The 25,849-nt window shown below is 38.8% G+C and overlaps 1 protein-coding gene across 16 annotated transcripts in view; it reads left to right on the top strand.

Moving 5' to 3' along the window:
- The first annotated feature begins 281 nt into the window (after positions 1 to 281).
- NAPEPLD (N-acyl phosphatidylethanolamine phospholipase D) overlaps positions 282 to 25,849 on the top strand; it is an 86,050-nt gene continuing 60,482 nt past the window's right edge. For 7 of the 16 annotated variants that reach the window (XR_009185966.2, XR_011648744.1, XM_058297975.1 and 4 more), the window contains exon 1: positions 441 to 756. Coding sequence is in view for 10 of the 16 variants with exons in the window: in XM_058297975.1 (XP_058153958.1) it covers positions 512 to 756 (245 nt within the window). In the remaining 6 variants the exon portion in view is untranslated. The other 9 variants (XM_058297982.2, XM_058297986.2, XM_058297984.2 and 6 more) reach the window with 7 other exon arrangements.

Genomic DNA, 25,849 nt, shown 5'->3' with positions numbered 1-25,849 from the left:
AGGATAGTGCTGCCATTAACATTCAAGATTTACTAGATACACTACAAATTAAATTTGTAATTTTTTTCGCCCCCAGGTTCATGGTGCCAACAGGCCGTAAGGATGCTGCTACCAAGTGCTTGTCTATTATGATTTACGCAGTATGAGAGGCCACCACTGCATCAAGAGGCTCACATTTAGTTTCGACAAATTGTGGGAGGCGTCCAGAAATATGCTCAAATGACCTATAAGTGAGGATCCGGTTGAGGACAGGGAAGCGATCTGGCCTTGCGCCCGCGTGCCAGGGGCGGGGAGCGCCGGTAGGGGCCTGCGCGCGCCGAGCCTCCTTCCCTCGACGGGGCCCGCGGGGGCGGCCATCTTGGGAAGGGCCAGGACGGCGGCGGGCGCTGGTTTGATGTTGGCAGGGCTTCCTGTTTCAAAGGGCACACTAAGTGAGTGACCGGGGAACGCGGAGCAGCCCTCGCTACGGGCTAGGCTCTACGCCGCCCGGGAGCGACCGCTCACCACAAGGATGGTGAGGCAGCGAGCACTGAGGCGCTGCCTGCGGCTGCTGGCGTCCTCCGCCACAGTGGCGGCGCGGCGGGGCGGGCGCGGCGCGGACAGGGGGCGGAGGAACCCGGGAGCCTGGCGCCGCGGCCCCTCCCGCTGCGCGGGCGTTCTGCACCGGGGAGCGCTGTGCGGGCGAGCGCTGTGGCCCGCAGCGGAGCAGCAGCGGCGGCGACGGCGGCGCGCGCGCCCGGCCGCCCCTCGCTGGAGGTGAGCCCGCGGCCCCGAGCCCTCGCCTCCTCCTCCGTGGCGCGCTCGCCTGTCTGGACCTGGGACCCCTCGGTGCTCCGCGCTTCCTCAGGGGCCTCGGAGCACCCGGCTTCTTCCCGCCCTGGTTTCTCTTTAACATCTCTGCTGCGTTCTCCTGGGTCTCGGGTTGGAGCAGTCGGCACGCGCCTGGGGCTCAGTTTGGGCTCTTGAGCGGAGTAGAGAGGGCTGCGAGTGGGTTCCGGGTCTCCGAGCCCTGCCTCATCCTGGAGACGCTGCACTTCAAGAGGGGGCAAAGGTTCTTTTGAATTAGCCTGCGTCTCCGAAGCTTCCTAGGTGAAGAGCCACAGTATTACTTTTTTCCCTGTGAGAGAGCAGCCGTGTGCGGGACTTACGATGCCATTTTCCCAGCAAATTACCAGGTTGCCTCTTTATTGATTGGAATTCATGTGATTGTATCTTATTTTGGTTGTAGGTAAAGGAGTGGGTTTACGACTTCCGCAAAGCCAACAATTCTTCATCTGTAGTATTCATCTTCCGAACATCCTTTCCAACAAGTTTCCCCCCTTTTATTTTGAAAGTTGCCCGCGGAAGAGGAATAAGAAGCAAAAGGCTGGAGCCTGGGGAGCCGGGGTGGTGGGAGGCGGTGCTCGAGTTTTGATGTTGTTGTTTTTACTACGTGGTTGTTTGTTTTTAAATTGGGTATTCTTGCAGGATTTTCAGACTCTGTATTCAGATAGATGGATCTTCCCCACTCTCCTCCCCGGAGAGGGCTCTCTGTGGTCCTGGAAGTTGAGGCCAATACGCTTCTACAGGCTCCAGGGTCTGATGCATCACACCTCAGTCGGACCTAGAAAATATTAAGGGAATGAGAAGGTAGCCTTTAAAAAGTCATATAGTTCTTGTCCTTGCCTTTTCTATAAGTTGTACTATATATGCTAAAATGTGTTATCTGGATTGCATTGGCTTAGCATGAAGTGTTTGCTATTTTATACTTCTCGTCAATTTATTTCGAAAGTCATTCCCGAGATACAGTTACCTGAAAATTAAGAAATAATTCCCATCTTTGTCAAAAATGGCAGTCTAGCAATTCCATTTCTATTTTCAGTTACACTGGTTTTGCCTCAGGCATTAACATCATTTAGAAAGAAGTTATGTAATCTTTAAAATGGAAAGGTTACCTATGACCCACAATAGTCTGCTTCTTTTGCAAGAGGTAGATCTGTTAAAAAGTTTAGGGCAAGTGTGTCTATTTCCAATAAAAATATAAGAGAGATTGAGGAATTAAAATTTTTAATAGATTGAGGAATTAAAACTTTTAAGTCAATTGAAAACATAGCCGCAATTTTCAAAGATTTTTATTTTGTTGCATTCTGTAGGCTTTCCTGCTGCAAGAATTTCTGTAGGCTCCAAGAGACAAAAGTATTTAGTGTATTTCTCATTCCCTTGTTTTCATTCACAATTCCAAATTATATTGCAAAATTAATTTTAAAATTAGTTCAATTAAAACTGTATGAAGGATATTTTAATATAAGAATTCCATCATAGGATTTTGGTTATGCTATAGTTGATACAGTCACCCTCCTGAGTTTGTAAGAGTTACTATGGGTATTTGTGAGTTTGGAAAACTGGGGACTTTTAAGAATATTTAGTCTGTTTGGAAAAGTAATATTTGTCTTTAATTTTGTTGTTGTTTTTATTCTTTACTGGTGCTAGTTTCATTCTGCTTTTTCTTAGGAGTGGAGGATAACGGTGGAGAGAGTCAGTTTTTCCGTCCTTTTTCACACTGTTAGCCCCTGGGCTGTGTTGTTGCTGGCATTTTAGATAGAAATGCACACAACTAAAACATGCTTTCACTGAAATATTATCGTGGAAATGAACTAGGCACATAATCATTTAAGAGTGCTTTTATCTGAAAGGGCTGTGAGGGCATGTATGCAATTGGCATTAAAAAAATCACCCATGTGATGTCCAGCTTGTTTTTTGAATTTAATAACCATTTGTTGTACATTTAGATATTTTTTTAGAGATTTATTTATTCTGCTCCCTGTTGTTTGTGCTCACTGTCTGTCTGCTTTCCCTGCTTGTTATGTGCTCTCTCTGTCTGCTTTAGGGGGAATTGAACCCTGGACCTCCCATGTGGGAGGCAGGTGCCCAACTGCTTGAACCTCATCTGCTCCCTGCATTTAAATATTTTATTGACAGACATTTGTAAAAGAATATATATGAACTCCAGGGCAGTTTCATTGTGTCAGCAAAATGCCTTCTGCCAACTCAGTTGGTTAAATAATGTATCATAACTTGATAATTTACAAAGCTTTTCCAAGTATTTAAAAAAATACGCATTTATTTTTAGTTTGGTTTTATAAGCATAAAATATATACAATTATCAATCCCATTTTACAGATGAGGAAAACCGGAAACTGTGAGCCTGGGAGATTTAGTGATTTGCCTAAGGTCCCTCAGCATAGCAGCCCCAGCCTTCAGCAAAATGTGTACAATGCTGACTCTTGTTCCAAAGGGGTTGCAATGAAATACTCATAGAATGGTATGATTCTGCAGGTCAACAGCACAGCCATACATTGTACTCCTAAATCTGAATAACAGGTTGTAAACAGTCAGTGTCATTGGTTATAGAGGCATAGGACTGGCATACAGATGGATCAGGATAACTGCAAAAGTGTAGTTGAAAACAGCTTAATATTTATCAGATTTCACAGTACATGCCTGCTGCCTAAAGCAATCATTCTTTGCCCTGAGAGGCAGCAGATTTTCATGCTTGTATAATTTGGAGGCCTTCCAGATTAAGGGACAGTAACATATTGTCCAAGCAGTAAATGCCTGTAATGCTTGTAGAATTCTCTTATAATCTCTTTTAGTTATAAGAGTAAATAAAAATATGAGTTATCAGAATAAAGACGCTAACCTGCAGATTGTTATAGGTAGGCACTCCTTAAACAGGTCATTTATTTGTTTGGTTTATAAGGCTTTGATGCTAGTACAGTTGGTGGATGGCAGAAATAATTTATTTTTAACATATTTTTTTTCAATTTGAAAGTCCTTGAAACCATAAAGATATATGTTTCCATTTTCAAATTACTGTGTTCTTTCCTTTGGCTTGTTTGGAGAGTGCGTGAAAAGAAATATGTTTCTGCATGCAGAGTATTGTGCTATTGTGTGGTTGAAGTAACTAATTGAAAGCTTAAAGAGTTTCTGGACTCAAATTTCTTTTTTTAAAAATTTGAGGCAAATTTCCTGCTTAAAACCAAAGTAAGTAAAAGAAACCCACATAAGGTGAAATGTGTCAGTTATCTTTCCATGCTAACCAGATGCTCTATTGCTTCTACATGCTTCTAAGAATGATTAAGGAAAGAGCATGGCAAGTTCAGACTCCTTCAGAGCCAGAGTAGAATCTTTGGAAGATACTACAACTTTCTGGGCCTAATTTCTTTCACCTGTAAGTGAATCAGTCACATACATGTTTTGACTTGAGTCATCAAGGAATGGTCAAGTTGGAAGAGGTCTTAGAAAGTACATACCTAATCCAATCTCTTTAATTTGCAGATTTCCTATTTCTTCCTTCACAAGAGTTTTACCCAATCGTGATGCCACAACACTGAAACCTATCACCATTAGACTTTTCCACCATTTCACAGAGATGAGATGCTTTAGAATTCTTGAATGAATTTCGTTCATCTTTCAGTCTTTCCTCATATAGTGTCTCAATTTTATATTATATGTAGATGAAACATCCATTGTATGTAAGTGTGACTATTCTGTTGAGTCCATTTTTTGTATTGCTGTTATTTATTTTTTAAATTGTGTAGATACATATATAAAGTATACTCACACGTATATACCACGTAAACTATACAAACTTGCTTTCTGACACAGCATATATATATTATAAAATTTGAAAATACATGTGTATGTAATTTGGAAATATATATAATTTGGAACAATCTCAAATTTACAGAATGAGTTCAAGTGTAAGACAAAGAATTCTTTTTCCAAACCATCTGAGAGATTTACATTAAAGTCAGAAAATTAACAGTGATCCATGACTAGAATTTCATCTTCCTCAGAGCCTATTCCAGTCTTAACAATGGGTGCACCTCTGGGGTCCTCTCTCAGGCACTCAGAATGTATGTCATCTGTGTAATCTGTGTATCACAGGTCACCACCAAGAAGAGTCTGAGATATCTCAGCCTCAGGGAAGCCAGAGCACAAGTTTACTGAAGGATTTTCTTTTTTTTTTTTTTGCAGGAGGTACCGGGGATTGAACCTAGGACCTTGTTCAGGGAAAGCAGGCACTCAACCACTCAGCTACATCCGCTCCCTAATGAGAATTTTTTTATTGAAGAATATCACTCATACATAAACAATAAGTATATAGTAATAGTTGTGAACTTACAAAACAAACATATATAACATCATACAGGATTCTCATACTACACCCTACCATCATTACCTTGCATTGTTGTGAAACATTTTTAACTAATTATTAAAGAGGATCCTCAAAGTATTAAGTAACCAAATTACTTTTCCCCCAACCCACCCTTACTATTATATATATCATTTTTACATGAACATGCATAAACAATAAGTGTATGGTAAAAGTTGTGAACTTACAAAGCAAACATGCATAACATCATACAGGCGTCCCATACACCAACCCACCACCAATACCTTGCATTGTTGCGAGACATTTGTTACAAATTATGAAAGAATGTTGTCAAAATCTATCTAACTACTGACTATAGTCCTTATCTTACATTTGGTATATTTTTCCCTCAACCCACCCTATTATTATTTTTTAAGTAAGTTTTTATGACAGAAATTGTAAACTTACAAAATCATCATGCACATGTGTAGAATTCCCAAATAACACCCAACTATCAACACACCACACCGTGGTGGAACATTTGTTACATGTTATGAGATAATATCCTGAGATTATTACCAGGTCCATAGCATACATTTGGCACACATTTTCCATACTGCCCCATTGTCAACACAGTACATCTTTTGGCATAGATGCGTGAATATTACATTATTACTCTTAACCACAGTCCATAAATCACTCCAGTTGTATTTTTTCCAAGCTTTTCCACATTCCCACCACCCTGCAGTAGTGATATGCATCTGCTCTAACTCACAGAGGACAAGCTTCCATCTATACCATCAACCACAATTCTCATCCACCTCTGAGTTTACTGTGCTATTCAGTCCCTAGATTATTCTCTAGCTTTCTGTCAATTGGTATTTACATCCTTAGACTACCATTTTCAGTCACATTCCTATTTATAAACCAGCACTATAAACTCTCGCTATAATGTGTTACCATCAACTCTCCATTTCCACACTTTTAAATACATTAAACATCAGTAGTTCATCTCAGTCCTCCTCTTCTTTAAGAATCCACCACCTACCACCAGGACTTGAAGATATTTTCCTACATTTTCTTCTAGAAGCTTTATGGTTCTTGCTTTTATATTTGGGTTTTTGATCCATTTTGAATTAAAATTTTTTATAAAGTGTGAGATAGGGGTCCCCTTTCCTTCTTTTAGCTATGGCTTTCTAGACTCTTCTGCCAAAGTTGAGTGGGTTTGATAGACTAGTCAAAAATCACTTGACCGTAGATGGGAGGGTCTGTTTCTGAGCCATCAATTTGGTTCCATTGTTTTATGTATCTGTCTTTATGCCAGTACCATGCTGTTTTTACCACTGTAGCTAGGTAATATGACTTAAAGTCTGGAAATGAGTGTGTCCTCCAACTTTCCTTTTCCTTTTTAAGATGTTTTTGGCTATTCAGGACTTTTTATCCTTTCAAATAAATTTGATAATCATGTTTTCTAATTATTTAAAAAATGCTGGTGGAATTTTTATTGGGATTGCATTGAATCTATATATCAATTGAGTAGAATTGACATCTTAATGGTATTTAGTCTTCTAATCCATGAGCATGAAATTTTCTTCTAATTATTTAGGTCTTTTTAAAATTTCTTTTAACAATGAGTTGTAGTTTCCTGAATACCATTGCTTTACATTATTGGTTAAATTTATTTCTGAATATTTGGGTTTTATCTGTCATGTTTTATTTTCGCCACTCTTGACACTTTTAATTACTTTTACTGATAAAATCTTCATTTGTAGGCTCTCTTCCAGGTCTCTCTCTCCTGTCTTTTCATTTCAGGCTATAGCACAACGTTTAGTATTTCCTGTAAAGCTTTTCTCTTGGTTAGAAACGCTCTCAGTTTCTGTTTATCTGTGAATATTCTAAACTCGCCCTCATTTTTGATAGGCAGCCTTGCCAGGTAAAAGATTCTTGGCTGAGAGTTTTTCTCTTGCAGTGTCTTAAATATATCAGACCACTGTCTTCTTGCCTCCATGGTTTCTGATGAGAAATTGATACTTACCTTATTGGGTATCCCTTATATGTTATGCATTGCTTTTCTCTTGCTGCTTTCAGAATTCTCTCTTTGTCTTTGGCATTTGACATTGTGATTGGTATGTGTCTTGTAGTTGGTCAATTCAGATTTATTCGGATGTGAGTACATTGTGCTCCTTGGACATGGATATCTATATACTTCAATAGGGTTGGGAAATTTTCTACCATTATTTCTTCAGATACTCCTTATGTCCTTTTTCCCTTCTCTTCTTCTTCTGGTACACCCATGACATGTATGTTTGCACATCTCTTGCTGTTGTTTAATTCCCTGAGACCCTGTTCAATTTTTTCAATTTTTTTCTTCATCTGTTCTTTTGCGTGTTCGCTTTCAGAAGCCATTTCTTCAAGTTCACCTGTCCTGTCTTCTGCGTCCTCAAATCTACTATTCTATAATTCCAGTGTATTTTTAATTTCATTTATTGTGCCGTTCATTCCCATAAGATGTAAGATGTGTTATTTTTCTATGTATGCTTTCAAATTCTTCTTTGTGCTCATCCAATGTCTTCTTAATATCCTTAATCTCTTTAGCCATCTCACTGAATTTATTAAGGAGATTTGTTTCAACATCTATGATTAGTAGTTGTCTCAACATCTATGATTAGTTGTCTCAACTCCTTTATGTCATCTGGAGGCTTATCTTGTTTCTTTAACTGGGCCATCTCTTCCTGTTTCTTGGTGTGGTTTGCAATTTTTTGTTGGTGTCTTGGCAATTGGCTTATTAGATGTATTTATTCTGGGTGCAGTTTCTCTCTTTGGTTTACGGCATTCTTTCCCTTTATCTGTTGCTGGTTGTACAGTAGGAGCCAAGGATGTCGTTGGTACTATAAGCTGTGGAGGCTCAAGCTGCCCTCATTGCCCCAGGGAACAATGAAGGTTCTCCCAACTTTCTTCCCTTCTTAGGGGTCAGGACAGTGTCATAGCTGTGTGTAATAATCCAAGTTGTACAGGCCTAGATTAGTTGCCTCGAGAGACTGATGAAGTTTCATGTTCCTTTCTTGCCTTTCTGGGGCAGGGATAGGGCTGCAGGTGTGGGCAACAGTCTATGCAGTGCGGGTCCAAGATGACCGCGGTTGCCCTGGTAGACTTCCGACTATTCATTCGTGCCAGCCAAATGTACCTTCAGTTACCTGGAGAGCTGGTACAGGGCCCACCAGCTTCCTGCCTGCTAGAGGTGGGGCTGAAGCCTAGGCCAGGGCTGCCGGCAGATCTGGGTGAAAGAAACCAGTCCCCACTGTCACTGATTTTCAGGCAGCCCTGTTTCCGCTCATGCTGGGGGTGGAGTTAAAATGGTGGCTACTCGCCTCTTTCCAACTTGGACAGGTTCAAACTTTATCTGTTCTTAGGGTTATTTATACTTTAGCCAGCTTAATTTACTAATCAGTAGCTTAAGTTGGTGCCCAACCATCTCTTCCTCCCCCGTTTTTGGGAAGTGGTGCTTCCAATTCCAGCGGTGTAACAGCTCCAGAGGTGACTTATGCCGCCAGTGGAGGATGGGCACTGGCCTCCAGGGTGTGGAGACTGGCTCTACTTACGAATCTTCTCTATAGGTGGCAGTCTCCTCTTTCCGTTCTTTCAAGGATGTTGCAGGATGCTCTTCTGGTCTCCTGGAGCCCTCAAACAGCTCTGGGTGATTAATAACTGTCCTGTAGCAGAAACTGACTCTAGGAGCTCCTTACTCTGCTGCCATCTTGGCTGTTTGTGACGTCCTTTTTTTGCTGGTAAGACTTGTGCACATATTGAAGTCATTACAATTTGAGGAATTTGACATAAACTTTTGATATTGTCAGCAACATTCTCTTGGTTAAGCATATTTTTATAACTTTTGTTGAAGATATAACAATGCCTTTATAAGGAATCTCAAGGTATAGAGTGATCAACTTTCCTGGTTTTCCTAGAACCTTCAGTGCTAAAACTGGGAAAGCCCCAGGGAAACCACATTACTTGTTAACTTACCTGGGGGTGTTTCTCTATGGGAGCTGATTAACAGTTCTTTTTAGCCAGAAGGATAAAATGGTTGTATGCTAGGTGAACTCAAAGGCACCTTTCACAGCAAGGGAAATTCCTTACAGGTACCATGTGTATTTTCGGTTTATAAGATTGAAATATAAAAATAATTTATTATTTGTTAATATTTCTTTTCTATGTAACCTTAAGTTAGGACATATTGGCAATTAAATAGAATACATCATGTGAAGTCTTCATGTAACATTAAAAGAACTTTTATATTTACAAGGGAACTTACATTTATTGAGTGTCTATTCAGTGCTTTTAGTTTTGAAAAGGAATATAAAAAATATGTTGTTGAAAGTAAAAAAGGCTAGCCTTGTTAGTGAGGCTATAGCTGTTGGCTAACTGCTACTAATTTTAGAACCTAGGAATCTCTTCAGGATAAATTTTTTGTATTTTCCTTGCAGGTTCAAAGTGATTAGTGAAAAGTGTGGTCTTTGGAGTCTGGTGAACTTGGGTGAGATTCCCAGGTCCATCTGTTTAACAGCTTTTTTACTTTATTCAAATTATTAAAGTCTGTGAACCTCTGTTACATCAGCTATAAAATAAGTGTAATAATATTTACCTTATGGGAATGATATGAGGATTAAATGAGATAGTGAATGTACATAAAGTACTCGGCACATAGTACTTAATAAATTGTGAATGATAGCAAGCATGCTGTACAGCTGGGTATACCTGTTTGGTTTAGGAAATCTGTAATTTGAGAGAATATTAGCTTTTGCGTTTTTGTAGCTTCTTTATGCTTCTCAGTTATGGCAATTTTATTATTAGGATTCGTTTGAGGAACATTTAAAAGATTGCTCCAATTTGTCTCTCTCTCACATGAAAGAAGTCCAGCTTGAGTATGGCGGTCCCTGAAGTCCTTCCTGCTCTCCCTTCTGCCATTCCTGGGATGTGGCCCTTATCCTCATGGATCAGTATGCTCCAGGCAGCGGGATGCAGGAGAAATGAAGAAGACTGCCTCCTTTTCCCTTAAGGAGACTCCCAGAAATACCACTCAAGATTTATGCTTGTATCACCTTGGCCAAAACTAAGCCAATGAAAAAAGGCTGGGAAATGTAATCATTTAGTTGGTTCATGATTACACTAAATAAAATGAGGCTTTATTACTGCTGAGAAAAGAGAAACTAGATGTTGAGGTGGGCATCTTTATCATCTTACCACCATAGAATCTAACTACTCATCTATTACCCAAGGCTTTTTTTTTTTTTAAGATTTATTTTTTATTTATTTCTCTCCCCTTCCTCCCCCCCACCAGTTGTCTGCTCGCTGTGTCCATTCGCTGTGTGTTCTTCTGTGTCCGCTTGTATTCTTGTCAGCAGCATCGGGAATCTGTTTCTTTTTGTTGCGTCGTCTTGCTGCATCAGCTATCTGTGTGTGCGACGCCACTCCCGGGCAGGCTGTACTATTTTTGTGTGGGGCGGCTCTCCTTGCGGGGCACATTCCTTGCGCATGGGGCTCCCCTACGTGTAGGACACCCCTGCGTGGCACGGCACGCCTTGCATACTTCAGTACTGCGTGTGGGCCAGCTCACCACATGGGTCAGGAGCCCCTGAGTTTAACCCCTGGACCTCCCATGTGGTAGGTGGACACTCTATTAGTTGAGCCAAATCTGCTTCCCCCCCCACCTAGGCTTTTATGTTTTTTATTTTGTCAATTAGTAGAGTGGGTGCAGATTACCTTTTTGACTTCTATCTCACTGTCCTTTGATTATATTTGCTCCTCCAACAGCGGATCATTTAAAAAAAAAACAATTTACTATATCCAAATCAAGTGATTGGGCGTTTAAGTTCCTGTTCTCATTTATTCATTCAGTAAATATTTATTGAGCACTTATGTACAGGCTTCTGTGGGTTGTTATGGACAATGTGAATTGTTACTGATTGTGGGGTTTTGTTTTTTTGTTTGTTTGTTTTTTGCTCTTTGCTTTGGCTTCCTGGAAATACGGAGTCAAATTTGTGACTCAGGTGGATTGAGTTCAAGTCTGTGACCTGCCAAACTTTACCAAATGTGAATAGTCTTTCTAGTCTTAGTACTGTGCAGCAGTCTCAGGATTATACTGCCTCTCTAACTTGGTGTGTGGGACAGGGAGGAAGAGTAGACTTTATGGCCGGCAGCTTACTGAGAATTTACTTTGGTCGCTTCTAAATACCTGTCTTATCCTTTCGCTGCTGGTGACTGCTTTAAAGCAGTGGTTCTTAACCTTGCCTGTACATCTAGAATCTTCAACAGAGTTTTAAAAAATTATTGGGGCAAACCCCCTCTTCCCCCCACACATTAGATTCAGTTGGCCTCAGGTACTTAGGTATAGTTTAAAAAGCTCCACTCGAATTCTGCTGTGCAACCAACATAGACAATCACTGGCTTAAGGCTTCGTACCCAGCTAACTTGGAAATACTGTAGGGAGGAGTCCTATCCTGTTCTTTATCAGTCATACACTGGAGATCAGATCCTTTCCTGCCAACCTGTTCATTGGAACAGCCTGACAACCTGTTCATTGGAAGTGGAAATGGGAAGAAATCTGAGATCAGTGCAGTGGCTTGCATGAGGCAAGCCACTGAAATGCTTTAGGGGACAAATTTAGCTATTTCACTATCTAGAGCTGGCCTGGCTTGCCTGTTTCCATGCTCCCATTGTGGGGAGTTTTTCTTTTGAGCAAAAAAAGTAGTTAATTTGGACTCAGTCCCTGGAGAGAGTACAAGGGCTAGTTGTGACCACAAGTTAGTATTGTGAGTTTGCATATTTTTGCTCCTGGTTTCACTGAGAGGAGTTGAAGGGGCAGTGAATGGAGAGGATTATTATTTTCAGAACCAGGATTATCAAGGTCCATGAGAACCTGCTGGTGAATCCATAAGGAACACTGGGGTTGGGCAAGAATCCTGTGGAGAATCCTGGGTTTCATATTTGTTTTATGAATTTTGTGATCTCTAAGAAGACCAGTGCTCTTATTCAAATATAAGAACAAAACATTCCTGGTATTCTTAGAACATATTGAATTGAACTTGGGGACCTCAAAGTCCCTTTGGACTTCAAGATTCTGTTGGTTGACCTTTTTGGGATGTCTCAAGGTCTTTACTCTGAAGCTTCTGTTCATCTGCTGAGGATTCAGGAGATGGACTGAACAGGGTCTGACCTGAAGTGCCCTGGGCCTTTCTTCCCTGTAAAATACCCCAGGGCTGGCTTGTTTTTTTTTTTTGTCATTTACCGTTTCCTCACAAAGGATCAGCAACTGTATAACATCTAGAGTTGTATGTCTGCCCATCTGCAAAATTCTTTTGTGTATTACTCAGAGATTCAAGTAACCTGTCTAGGACTTTCTTGCTTTCTCTTACCTTCTTTTGATACCAGTGTTGTCTTCTGTTGGTCTCATTTAGACTGTTATGAGATTTCTCGTTATCACTGATCCCAGGACTTTGTCACTGTGGACCACTGGGCATGTAAGGAATAGTGTTCCTCACCATTTCAAGAACTTGGCCCGTTGTGCCTTGGAAATGCCTTATTGTAAAGACTATACATTTTCATTATTCAGAGCTGGCACTCCTGTAAACAATCCCCTAAAGGATACTGAATCACTGGCAGTCTGTATGTAGCTCCTATTTGGATATAGTAGGCTTTCAAAAATATTTGTTAAATATGACCTTATAAATATTTTAAGTAAAGGGCCCTTAAAATTATACCTGATATCTTATTATAGGGTTGAAAACCTAATAGCTATATGAGGTATCAGATTTGACATGACATTTCTTTTGAAATAACATTTTATGCTCTGAATAACCTCTTGGTTTGCCTGGTAAACCTATTAGGGGACATCTCTATTTTGTCTAATAGATAACTGCTGTTCTCAGATGAATAATGCTTTCCTTATCCCTTGCCAGTCCAGGCTTGGGAAAGTGGTCAGGATCTGAGCTATGTTAGCTGGGAGTAGAAACTGGGAGGAGTAGTCCAAGGCCAAGGCCATGTTAGAGGGGACAGCCCTTCTGTGGTCTGAGCTTGCTCTTTGGTGCAGCCACATGATTATTAGAATTTTAGAGGTGGAAGAGAACATCGAGATATAGCCCAGTCCTCTCATTTTACAGATAAACAAGGTGAATCTCAGTGATAGTAAGTGACTTTAAAGATTACAGAATTCAGTAGAGTTTTCAGGAAAGCTGGAAGCAGAATTGAAGTCAGTAGGAAGTAAGAGACTATCCTTTTTTCCTCATCACTCTTCCTTTCTAGCCAGGGAGCCAACAAATGCACATTTCACATTTCTTTGTTCCTTCTCTTAGTTTGCCAGGGCTGCTGTAACAAAGTACCACTGACTAGTTGGCTTAAACATGAGAAATTTATTGTCTCACAGTTTTGGGGGCTGGAAGTCCAACATCAAGGTGTGCTCTTGGCGAGACTTTCTCTGAAGTCCATAGCTTTGCGGTGACTTCTTGGCGTTCGTAATTCAATCTTTATCTCTGTCGTATGGTCTGACTGTGTCCAGATTTCCTCTGCTGTAAGGACTCTGCATATTAGATGAAGACACAGCCTTATTCAGTTTGGCCTTATCTTATCTAATAACATCTTCAATGAACTTATTTACAGATGGGTTCACATCCACAGAACTCGGGGTTATGATTTGAACATGTCTTTGTAGGGTCAATAATTTAATCCATAACATGGGTTATGCTTTGAGCAGAAAGCTTTTTCTTTGTTGCATAATTGATTGAAAGACAGAAAGAGGAGAAAGAAAGAAAGCCACATTTTGAGATTATATATATTTGTTTAAATCTTTGCTTTGGAATAGTAAGTGAACAAGGAATAGTAAATGAACAATTACAGTAATCAAATATATTGAGGATACATTTTTAAGTTTTACAAGACATCAGTTTAGCCCTGTTTCTTTCCCATCCTCCCCCAACCTTCTCAATGACTATTTAACATGTTTTATTGTTTCCTTAATTAAAGCTTTGCTTTGTTCTTGTATATATAAAGGAAAAAAATGCTTATTGTAGAGGAAGCACCTAGAGTGTTTAGTGAACTTGAAATCTAGGAATAGCTTGTGAAATGACTTTTAATTCAATATACTGAACTAGTTAAGAATATTCAATACCTTGATATAGTTAAGAGTTTTCAAAGCTCTTGACAATGTATGGTCAAAAACATTGTTGTCCTTGACTACTCTTTTTTTGTTTGTTTGTTTTCTTTATTAGAGAAGTTGTGGGTTTAAAGAATAATCATGCATAAAATACAGGATTCCCATATACCAGCCCCCTACCAACACCTTGCTTTGGTGTGGAACGTTTGTTCCAATTCAGGACTCAACCGGCATATGAACAGCTAGAAAATATAAGTCTCTGGGACATGCATTTGACAGGTATACTGCTAATTATAGGTTCACATAAAAGGGGCAGAGGAACCATTGTAGAATTTGAGAGAGGTTCAATTATTTGCGTATAGAAAGGCCAGGACTCAGGAATGATTTTGAGAAGGAAAAATGATTTATTGATAGCTGGCCGGACTGGGGAGCTTTCTGTTTCAAACCCGAGCCGCGAACAAGATTTTTGAGTTCCCTTTATTCAGAGAGGAAAGGACAAATGGTCCTTTTGTTTCAGTTTTCAATAGGCTTGAATTTAGCATATATCTTCCACATCCTAGGTAAGCTTTTAGCATGGACTTCATACATTCTAGATAAGCTTTTAGTACATTTGGTTTGCATATTCCCTGAATATTTAAAGTTTACAGAGTTTACATTGATAAACTGTTTCCTTGGACTGGAGTCGTTGCCATGTTTACCAAGGGCAGGACTGCAGCCTCTCACCATCCCACACCCACAGGTCAGGACAGACAGCTTAGGTTAAGGTTATCTCCGAAGAGACAAAGAGCCTCTTTCCTGTAGCCCACATCAGAACCATGTGTGGGAAAATTATAAAAGCCTAACTCTGATACTCTGGGAGATGGGTTATCACATATTTCAGTGTAAGGCCCACTGGGGTTCCTGGGGTTGTCTGCCCAGCTTGTGGTGTCTAGATGTCTTTAGAACCCTCAGGAGACCCCTGCTTGAGATTTACTGTGGCCGTCGGTGAGATTTTCCTGAAACCTGCATAAGTGTAACCTCTGGAAAGACCTCCCGACTCACTTTGAAATCTCTTAGCCATAAAAACTTATTTATATTTAATATAATATTTCCCCCTTTTGAACTAGGTCTTTTTCCAGATGCGTCACTAGATGGTGATTCGTAATCCTATGTATTTTTCTTTTCAGTTATTGTCTTCAATTCCAGTAGTCTGTTTGGTTCCTTTTTAAAATTTCTGTCTCTTTACTTAGACTCTCATTGTTCATTCACTGTTTTCCTGATATCCTTTAGTTCTTTTTCTGACCTTTCCTTTATCTCATTTAGCATTTTTAAGATCATTTATTTAAAGATTTTTTTTTGATGTGTCCATATTCTCGTCTTGTTTACTGATGTTTTTTTTGTATTTTTACCCTCTTCCTTTGGATGGGTCATCATTTCCTGTCCAGGGAGGGTTGAAACTGTGGCTGCTGCAGCTTTTGTCTTAGGTGGAGTTGAAACAGTGACTGCCACTGCCTTTGTTTGGGGCAGATTGAAACAATAGCTGCCTTCAGAGCTGGGATCCAGGGATCCAAATTTGCTAATCAAAGCAGTGATCAGTCATCAGCGATGTACACCTCTGTTCTTGGGGAAAAGACTTTTTATGGCCCTTTCTGCTGCCAATAATTAGCTTGGGGCTGGACCCCATAGTGGCCTCCTTGAGAGTGGGGGATGGGTGCTGGTGGGGGCTTTAGAGTAATTTCATTAGCCTCTTCCTCTGCTCTTCTCTGGATGCTGTACAGTGTTCCTCTGGCCTCTGGAGTTTAAAAATAGTTGTTTGAGACAATTCCTGTCTGTTTTAATAGTTGTTTTAGTGGAAGTCTTGAGTCCTGGAATTACCTACTCTGCCATCTTCCCTGGAAGTCCACCCCTTGACAATTTTTTCAAAGAAAATTGTTTTGAGTTTATATCCTGAGTTGTTTGTGTTTTTCATTCTTGCCTTCTCAAAATGCTGTTTTTTATGCTTCTGATAAGTTTAGTGTTTGTGAATTATTTGTTAAAGTAATTTTCCTGTTTATGATCAGATGACCCCTTTAAAGACAAATTAAAACTTTTTTTTTAGGTACTGGGGGCCGGGGATTGAACCTGGGACCTTACATGTGGGAAGCTGGTACTCAACCACTGAGCCACCCTGGCTTTTCTGAGTTGGTTTTTCCATTTGTTTTTATTTTTTTTAAAATTTTTTCAGGAGGCATCGGGATCTGAACCCAGGTCTTCTCATGTGGGAGGCGGGTGCTCAACTGCTTGCACCATATCTGCTCCCCAAATTTATTTTTTTAACACAAGAAAATACTGTGAGTTTCATAAAGGATAAAGAAACTTATTTGCTTTTATTATATTTTGTTTATGTAAGATTATTAAGGGAATAAAATTGGAAAATATTCAGCAGTCTAGTCTTCTTAATCATCTGAAATTCTAAAATGTTATATCTTTCATCTGAAAAACAACTAAAGTGGATCAAAAGTAGCTATTATTCTTATATTATTTACTCTTCTACTGAATCTAAATAGTAATGATAATATCAATTGACGTTTTTATAGCTCTTTGAAGTACTAGCCCACGGTGTCATTTGCTTCTCATAACAGCTCTTCAAGGATATAGTTAGGAGTTATCTTTAACAGATGAATTAGCAAAATTAAGTTACCCTTCCCCCCAAACTCTAGTTAATGATAGAACTAGAGTCTTGTCTTCCTGACTCCCAACTGATGTTCATTTCTCTCTTATAAAGAAATTGCTTGAGGCATAAGACATATTATATGCACGTATATCTCAATATACATGTATGTATATAAATATACAGGCATGCCTATTCTTACTAATTTATTTTTGACTAAATAATTGTCTTTGAGAGTTGTCTAACTTATTTTTAGTGTTCTTGTAGTTGTATATATTAAGTTTACTATTTGTTTTGCTTTTCTTTAGCTTCTTAGGGAAATTGGTTAAGTCAGTAAAGTAAGTTAAAGATGAAATTCAGTGATACACAGGGCTAACAAACAATGCAATACTTTCTTTGATGATGTATGTTGTGTACTTAACACCCACAGAATTTTTTCCCTTTCCTTAACCGGTGTTCTTCCCACGCTTTGACTTAACCTGTCCTCCCTGCAGTCTCCTCTGTGCCTGTGGGCTGAATACCAGTCTCTCATGAAATCTGTATTGAATAGGAAGGATGGGAGCAGTTTAATTTTAACTAACCCGTGAAAGCTCTTTGCAGACATTGTTTTTTTCTATCTGGTTGCGTCATCATCTTTTTTGGTATGTCACTTTGCTGTGCAGGGGCCTCCGTTGCAGACATTTTAATGCATTGGAAATAGTTTCATTAACTATATTCTTGAGTGTTATATTAAAAAGACTCTTTTATTAATAAAGATAGAGCAAACATGAAATTGTGAATATAAAGTTTTTTAGAGATAACAGAAAATACAGTTATGAATATTTTCCAGATTTAATGTCTATATCTCTTCGGGTGTAATGCATAGTCACTCATTTAATATTTATTAAATGTCTACTTTAGAAATGATGATTTGCAATTTCATAATTAAAATCCCAAACATACACTATAGTATTGTAATTTACATACATCTTTAAAAAGTTGTGCATTCAATTCTAGACAGTTGGCAAGTATTAAATGTCAGAGAAAGAAATGATGAAACATTTGCTTTTTTTTTTGTTTACAAGGTTATTTCTAAGTTGCAAAGATTATTTCCCCTTCCCTAAATGTTTTTAGAATTTCTGTTATTTCCCCATTCAATCTTGGCTGTTATAGCTAGACAGACAGAAAGTACAAGGACCTTCTTTTTCTTGCATCTGTAGTAGAAACCTTAGCAGCAGGCAATAGAAATACTTGCTTGCTTTTTTTTTTAGATTTATTTTTTATTTATTTATCTCCCCTTCTCCCCTCCCCACCCCCGTGTTTGCTTTCCGTGTCCATTTGCTGTGTGCTCTCCCTTCTGCCATTCCTGGGATGTGGCCCTTATCCTCATGGATCAGTATGCTCCAGGCAGCGGGATGCAGGAGAAATGAAGAAGACTGCCTCCTTTTCCCTTAAGGAGACTCCCAGAAATACCACTCAAGATTTATGCTTGTATCACCTTGGCCAAAACTAAGCCAATGAAAAAAGGCTGGGAAATGTAATCATTTAGTTGGTTCATGATTACACTAAATAAAATGAGGCTTTATTACTGCTGAGAAAAGAGAAACTAGATGTTGAGGTGGGCATCTTTATCATCTTACCACCATAGAATCTAACTACTCATCTATTACCCAAGGCTTTTTTTTTTTTTTAAGATTTATTTTTTATTTATTTCTCTCCCCTTCCTCCCCCCCACCAGTTGTCTGCTCGCTGTGTCCATTTGCTGTGTGTTCTTCTGTGTCCGCTTGCATTCTTGTCAGCAGCACCAGGAATCTGTGTCTGTTTTTTTTGTTGCGTCATCTTGCTGCGTCAGCTCTCCATATGTGCAGTGCCACTCCTGGGCAGGCTGCACTTTTTTTGTGCGGGGTGGCTCGCTTTGCGGGGTGCACTCCTTGCATGTGGGGCTCCCCTACACGGGGGACACCCCTGTGTGGCACGGCACTCCTTGCGCACATCAGCTTTGCATGTGGGCCAGCTCACCACACGGGTCAGGAGGCCCTGGGTTTGCACCCTGGACCTCCTATATGGTAGGCAGACACTCTGTCAGTTGGGCCAAATCTGCTTCCCTGGGGTTGGGGATTGAACCTTGGACCTTGTGTATGGGAAGCTGGCACTCAACCACTGAGCTATATTGGCTCACCTAAGTTGTTTTTCTTTCATATGTTTGCTTGTTGTTTGTTTGTTTTTAGGAGGCACTGGGTATCGAACCTGGACCTCCCATGTGGGAAGCACGCACTCAACCGCTTGAGCCACATCTGCTCCCTGATTTCTGGAAGCGTTTTACTCGTGTGTGCAGTTATTGGAGTGCAATATTTGTATTTGGCAAACTTATCTTGGCCAAAATCATAGCTCAAACTTCTCTTTGATTAGAGGCATGGGAGTTAGTCCTCTTGTATTAAATAGGAAATAAGTTAGTCTCCAAAGAAATGTAGAGAATGTATTTGATTGTAATTTATATTGTCCTTTCTGTTATAAAATGAACTTTTAACCTATTATAGAACTATAGCATATTCACGTTTTAAATTCAGTCTGTTCCAAAACAGTAAGTGCTTGTGAGTGTGGATGGTTTGATTGAGGCCACTGCAGCTCCTTTGGAGCCTGTTTCCATGCCAGTTGTGTCCCTCCATGGCCTCATGTCACTGCAGACCTTGGAAAGACCTTATTTTAACGATGGTACCTGTCAGATTCCAGCATGGACCCCAAGGGCAGCTTTATGGTGAGCCTCCAGTACATTTCTAAGATCTAACATTCAGTAACTTTTTACTGGTTGTTTTGACATTTGCTTTAAAAGGAGAAATACTTTTTCGTGTGGCTAGTGTTTTGAGCAAAGTTATACTAGAATTGGTGTTAGAAGGACTGCTTCTTACATTGGTGAGCCATGTTGCCACTCAGGAGACACATATATGTAATACTTAATATTCTAAACATTGTTTCAGCCCAAAGAACAAGAATTTTTTTTAAACTTTATTTTGATATAATTTCAAACTTAAAGTTGCATTAGAAGTATAAGGAATTCCCATGCATCTTTACCCAGACTCAGCAATTGTTTACATTTTGTCTGAATTGCTTTATCAGTCATTCTTGCTCTCTCTCTCTGTGTATGTATACACACATACACATATGCATGTATACATGTATACACATCTTTCTTTCTCTGTCTACCTATATAAATGTATAATAAAACAAATAAAGTTCATACTGATACCTCCAATTCCAGGCCAGCACTACAGGGTATATTCTAGTCTTCCGCCTTTATATTTGTAACTCCTTCCTTCAACAGTGTGAAATGTGGTTTCCATCATGCCCATTCATTTACTCATTTGCTTAATTGTTACATCTGTAGAAAGCAGACATACTGTTTAGTGTTCCATATTTATTTTTTTTAGGTAAAATTTAAATATACTAAAATGCACAGATCTTAGGCATACAATGTGAGGATTTGGGGCAAATGCTTACACCTGTCAAGATGCAGACTATTTCCACCGCCCCAGAAATTTCTCTTCCCAGGCAATCTGTCCTTTTTGCAGCAACCACTGATTCCCCCCCTCCCCCCACTATAGATTAATTTTCCTGTTCTAGAGTTTCATACAGATGGAATTGTACAGTAATCCTTTGTGTCTGGCTTCATTATTTTAAAAAATATTAGCACCCTCCATTATTAACAGGTTGCTTTAGTATGGTACCGTTGTTACACTGATGAAAGAATGTTATATTTGTACTATTGACTATAGCCCATAGTTTAGGGTGTATTATTATTTTTTCTCCATATACCATCCTTTTATGAATACCTGCATTAGTGTGGTGTATTTGCTCTAATTCATGAAAGAACATTTTATAATTGTACTATTATCTATAACCCATCTTTTACAAAAGGGTTCACAATGTTGTACAGTCCTACATTCTTTCTTTAAATTTTTATTCTAATAACGTATATAGGACCTAAAATTTCCCCTTTTAACCACATTCACGTATATAATTCAGTGCTGTTAATTACATTCAGTGTTTGCTACCATCACCACCATCCATTTCCAAAACAGTCAACCCAATTAGAAACTCTGTATACCTTAAGCATTGACACCCCATTCCCTTTGTCTGAATTTTTTTGTTCATCATAATGTTTGTGAAATTATTTCTAGTTGTTGTGTCAATAGTTTATTGCTTTTTATTGTTACATAGAATGCAATTGTGTGACTATACCATAAATTGTTTATCCATTCTCCTGTTGATTGACATTTGAAGTATTTCCAGTTTTTTGCTATTGTGAATAAACCTTCTCTGAACATTCTTGTACTTTAGTGAATATACATTTTCACTTATCTTGGGTAAATACCTAGGAGTAAAATGTTGAACTTTATTAGAAACAGCCAAACTTTCTTCTGAGGTGTTTGTATCATTTAATACTCCTTTTAGCAATGTGTGAGAGTTCCAGTTGCTCTATGTTTTTGTCAACATTTGATGTCAGCCTTTCAAATTTTAGGTTTCCTAGTGAGTTTATCATGGTATCTCATTATGTTTTTTTTTTTTAAACAAGTCCATTGTATTGGTACATATTAATAAAGCATACAATTCATCCAACGTGTACAATAATGACATTTGATATAATCACATTGTTGTGCATTCATCACTACAATCATTATTAGAGCATTATTTTCATTATCTCAATAGTAATAAACAAAAGACAGACAAACAAGTAAACAAGAAAATTCTTTACCTCTCATTCTCTCTCTGTTTTTCCTGCTGTAACTCACAGCTATTTCTGGCTATTCTTGCACAATTATTTATTTATTCAGCAGTTGTACTGAGATATATCCACATACCATATGATCTATCCAGAGTGTATAATCAATGGCTTTTGGTATAATCACAGTGTTGTGCATTCATCATAAAATTTTAGAACCATTTCATTATTCTTAAAAGAAAAACTCCACACCCCTTAGCATGCCTTCCCCAGCCCTACATAATCAATAATCTAATTTCATCTTTATAAATTGTTTTGTTTACATTTATATAAACAGAATCATACAATATGTTATACAATATATTTAGTTCATAATAGTGCAATCATAACAGTATTTGTCCTTTTGCATTTGACTTGCTTGACTCAGCATAATATCCTCTAGGTTCATCCATCTAGTCATATACTTTATGACTTCATTTTTTCTTATAGCTGCATAATATTCCATTTTGTGAATACACCAAAGTTTGTTTATCCATTAATCGGTTGATGGACACCTGGATTGTTTCCAACTTTTGGCAATCATGAATAACGCTGCTGTGAACATTGATATGAACATGTCTATTCATGTGACTGCTCTCAGTTCTTCTGTGCATATACCCAGTAGTGATATTACTGGGTCACGTGGCAAGTCTATATTTAACTTCTTTAGGAACTGCAAAACAGTCCTCCACAGTAGCTGTACCATTCTACATTTCCACCAACAGTGGTTAAGTGTTCCTGTCTCTCCATATCCTCTCTAACACTTGTACTTCTCTGTCTTTTTAACAGTGGCCATTCTGAGAGATGTGAAATTATATCTCATTGTAGTTTTAATTTGCATTTCTCTAATCATTAATGATGTTGAACATTTTTTCGTGTTTTTTTTTTTGCCATTTCTATTTTTCTTTGGACAAATGTTTATTCAAGTCTTTTGCCTTCTTTTTAATTGGATTATTTGTCTTTTCATTCTTGAGTTGTAACATCTCTTTATATATCATGGATATTAAACCTTTATCTGACATGTGATTTCCAAATGTTTTCTCCCATTGAGTTGGCTTTCTTTTTACTCTTTTGACAAAGTCCTGTGAGATGCAAGAGTATTTAATTTTGAGACAGTCCCATTTATCTATTTTTTTCTTTTGTTGAGCGTGCTTTTGGTGTAAGGTCCAAGAAACCACCATCTACCACAATGTCTTTAAGATGTTTCCTTACATTTTCTTCTAGTAATTATATGGTCCTGGCTTTTATATTTAGGTCTTTGATTCATTTTGAGTTGATTCTTATATAGGGAGTGAGATAGGGGTCCTCCTTCATTCGTTTGCTTATAGATATCTAGTTTTCCCAGCACCATTTGCTGAAGAGACTGTTTTGTCCCACCAACATGGACTTGGTAGGTTTGTCAAAAATCAGAAGTGAGTGTCAAAAATCAGGCCATAGAAGTGAGGGTTTATTTCTGGACTCTCAGTTCTATTCCACTGATCAATGTGTCTATCTTTATGTCAGTAACATGCTGTTTTGACCTCTGTAGCTTTGTAATATGTTTCAAGGTCAGGCAGTGAAATTTCTTGCTCTTTTTTTTTTTAGAATGCTTTTGCCTGTTCGGGTATACTTCCCCTCCAAATGAAATTGGTAATTGCCTTTTCTGTTTCTGTAAAGTATGCTGTTAGAATTCTGATTGGTATTCCATTGAATCTGTAAATCAGTTTGGGTAGGATTGACATTTTCATGATATTTAGTCTACCAATTCATGAACACAGAATGTCTTTCCATTTGTTTAGGTTGTCATTGATTTTTTAAAGTGTTGTAGTTTTCTGTGTATAGATCCTATACTTCTTTGGTTAAATTGATTCCTAGGTATTTGAGTCTTTTTGTTGCTATTATAAATGAAATTTTTTCCCTGATTTCTTCCTTAGATTGTTCAGTACTAGTGTACAAAATATTACTTATTTTTGTGTGTTGATCTCATATCCTGCTACTTTGCTGAACCTCATTTATTAGCTCAAGTAGCTTTGTTTTAGACATTTCAGAATTTTCTAAATATAGGATCATGTCATCTGCAAATAGTGAGTTTTACTTCCTCTTTTCTGATTTGGAGGCCTTAATTTTTTTTTTTTTCTTTTCTAATTGCTCTAGTTAAAATTTCTGGTACAATATTGAATAACTACGGTAACAGTGGGCATTTTTGTCCTGTTCCTGACCTTAGAGGGAAAGCTTTCAACCTTTTCCCATTGACTATAATGTTGGCTGTGGATTTTTCATGTGTGTCCTGTATCATTTTGAGGAATTTTCCTTCTGTTCCTATCTTCTAAAGTATTTTTATCAAGAAAGGATGCTGGATTTTTGTCAGATGCCTTTTCTGCTTTGATTGAGCTGATCATGTGGTTTTTTCCTTCAATTTGTTAATGTAGTATATTATGTTGATTGATTTTTTTATGTTGAACCAACCTTGCATACAAGGAATAAATCCCACTTGGTTCTGATGTATAAGTCTTTTGATATGCTGTTGGATTTCTATATGCAAGTATTTTGTTGAGAATTTTTGCATCTATGTTCATTAGAGAGAGTGTTCATAATTTTCTTTTCTTGTAGTGTCTTTATCTGGATTTGGTATTAAGGTGATATTGGTTTCACAAAATTTGTTGGATAATTTACCTTCGTATTAGTCAGCTGAATGGTTGCTGATGCAAAGTACCAGAAATTTGTTGGCATTTATAAAGGGTATTTATTTGGGTTAGAAGCTTACAGTCACAAGCCATAAAAGATAAATTACTTCCCTTACCAAAGTCTGTTGTCACATGTTGGAGCAAGATGGTTGCCGGTCTCTGTGAGGTTCAACCTTCCTCTTAAGGCTCTGCAGTCCCAGTTTCTTCTGGTCTCAGCTGTAGGCTGTTATAAGGCTCGTTTCTTCCCGGGCTCAGCTGCTCTGTTCTCTCCACAAGAGAGAGGTTCTCTCTCTTCCCAGGGCCTCTGCCTTGTCTATGGAGCTGTCTCTATTCCTCTGTGTTCTTCTCCTGTGTATTTACTTCCCGAGGCTCCGGCATCAAGACTCCAGCTTTCTTCTCTGCAGTGTCATTTTCTCTGTCAGTTCTGCCTCCCCCCTCTCCCCCTTGCTCCTACTGATGTGGCCAAATCAAAACCCCAGTCTTACTTTAATGAAGTAAAAGTGAAACTTCTGAGTTTAATACAATCTAATATGCCCAGAGGAACAAACCAGTTTACAAACATAATCTAATATCTATTTTTGGAATTCATAAACAATACCAAACTGCTACAACCCTCCTCTTCAATTTTTTGGAATAGTTTAAACAGGATTGGTGTTAATTCTTTTTAAAATGCTTGGTAGAATTACTCTGAAGCTCTCTACTTCTGTCCTTTCCTTTGTTGGGAGATTTTTGATGGCTGTTTCAATCCTTTTAAATGTGATTGGTTTGCTAAGTTCTTGTATTTCTTGTAGTGACTGCATAGGTTGTTTGTGCATTTTTAGGAATTTGTCCATTTCATCTAGGTTGTCTAGTTTGTTTGCATAGTTTCTCAAAATATCCTTTTTTTTCTTTTTTAAAGATTTACTTATTTATCTCCCCTTCCCCCCCTCCCCCCCTCCCACCCTCCCACCCTTGGTTGTCTGCTCTCTGTGTCCATTCACTGTGTGTTCTTTTGTGACCACTTCTATCCTTATCAGCGGCTCTGGGAATCTGTGTTTTTCTTTTTGTTGCCTTATCTTGTTATGTCAGCTCTCCGTGTGTGCGGCACCATTCCTGGGCAGACTACACTTTCTTTCATGCTGGGTGGCTCTCCTTACAGGGCGTACTCCTTGCGCATGGGACTCCCCTACACGGGGGACACCCCTGCGTGGCACGGCACTCCTTGTGCGCATCAGCACTGGGCATGGGCCAGCTCCACACGGGTCAAGGAGGCTCGGGGTTTGAACCGCGGACCTCCCATGTGGTAGGCGGATGCCCTATCCATTGGACCAAATCCGCTTCCCTCTCAAAATATCCTCTTATGATCCTTTTTATTTCAGTGTGGTCATTTGTAACTTCCTCTCATTTCTGATTGTATTTATTTGCATCTTCTCTCTTTTTTTCTTGGTTAGCCTAGCTATGTGTTTGTCAATTTTATTGATCTTCTCAAAGAACTAGCTTTTGGTTTTGTTGATTTTCTCTGTTGTTTTTTTTGTTCTCAATTTCATTTATTTCTGTTCTAATC

The sequence above is a fragment of the Dasypus novemcinctus genome, chromosome 5 (assembly GCF_030445035.2).
Source record: "Dasypus novemcinctus isolate mDasNov1 chromosome 5, mDasNov1.1.hap2, whole genome shotgun sequence".
NCBI classification, from domain to species: Eukaryota; Metazoa; Chordata; class Mammalia; order Cingulata; family Dasypodidae; genus Dasypus; species Dasypus novemcinctus.
The sequence above is the reverse complement of the archived record's forward strand: the minus strand, read 5'-3'. Positions and strand labels throughout refer to the sequence as shown.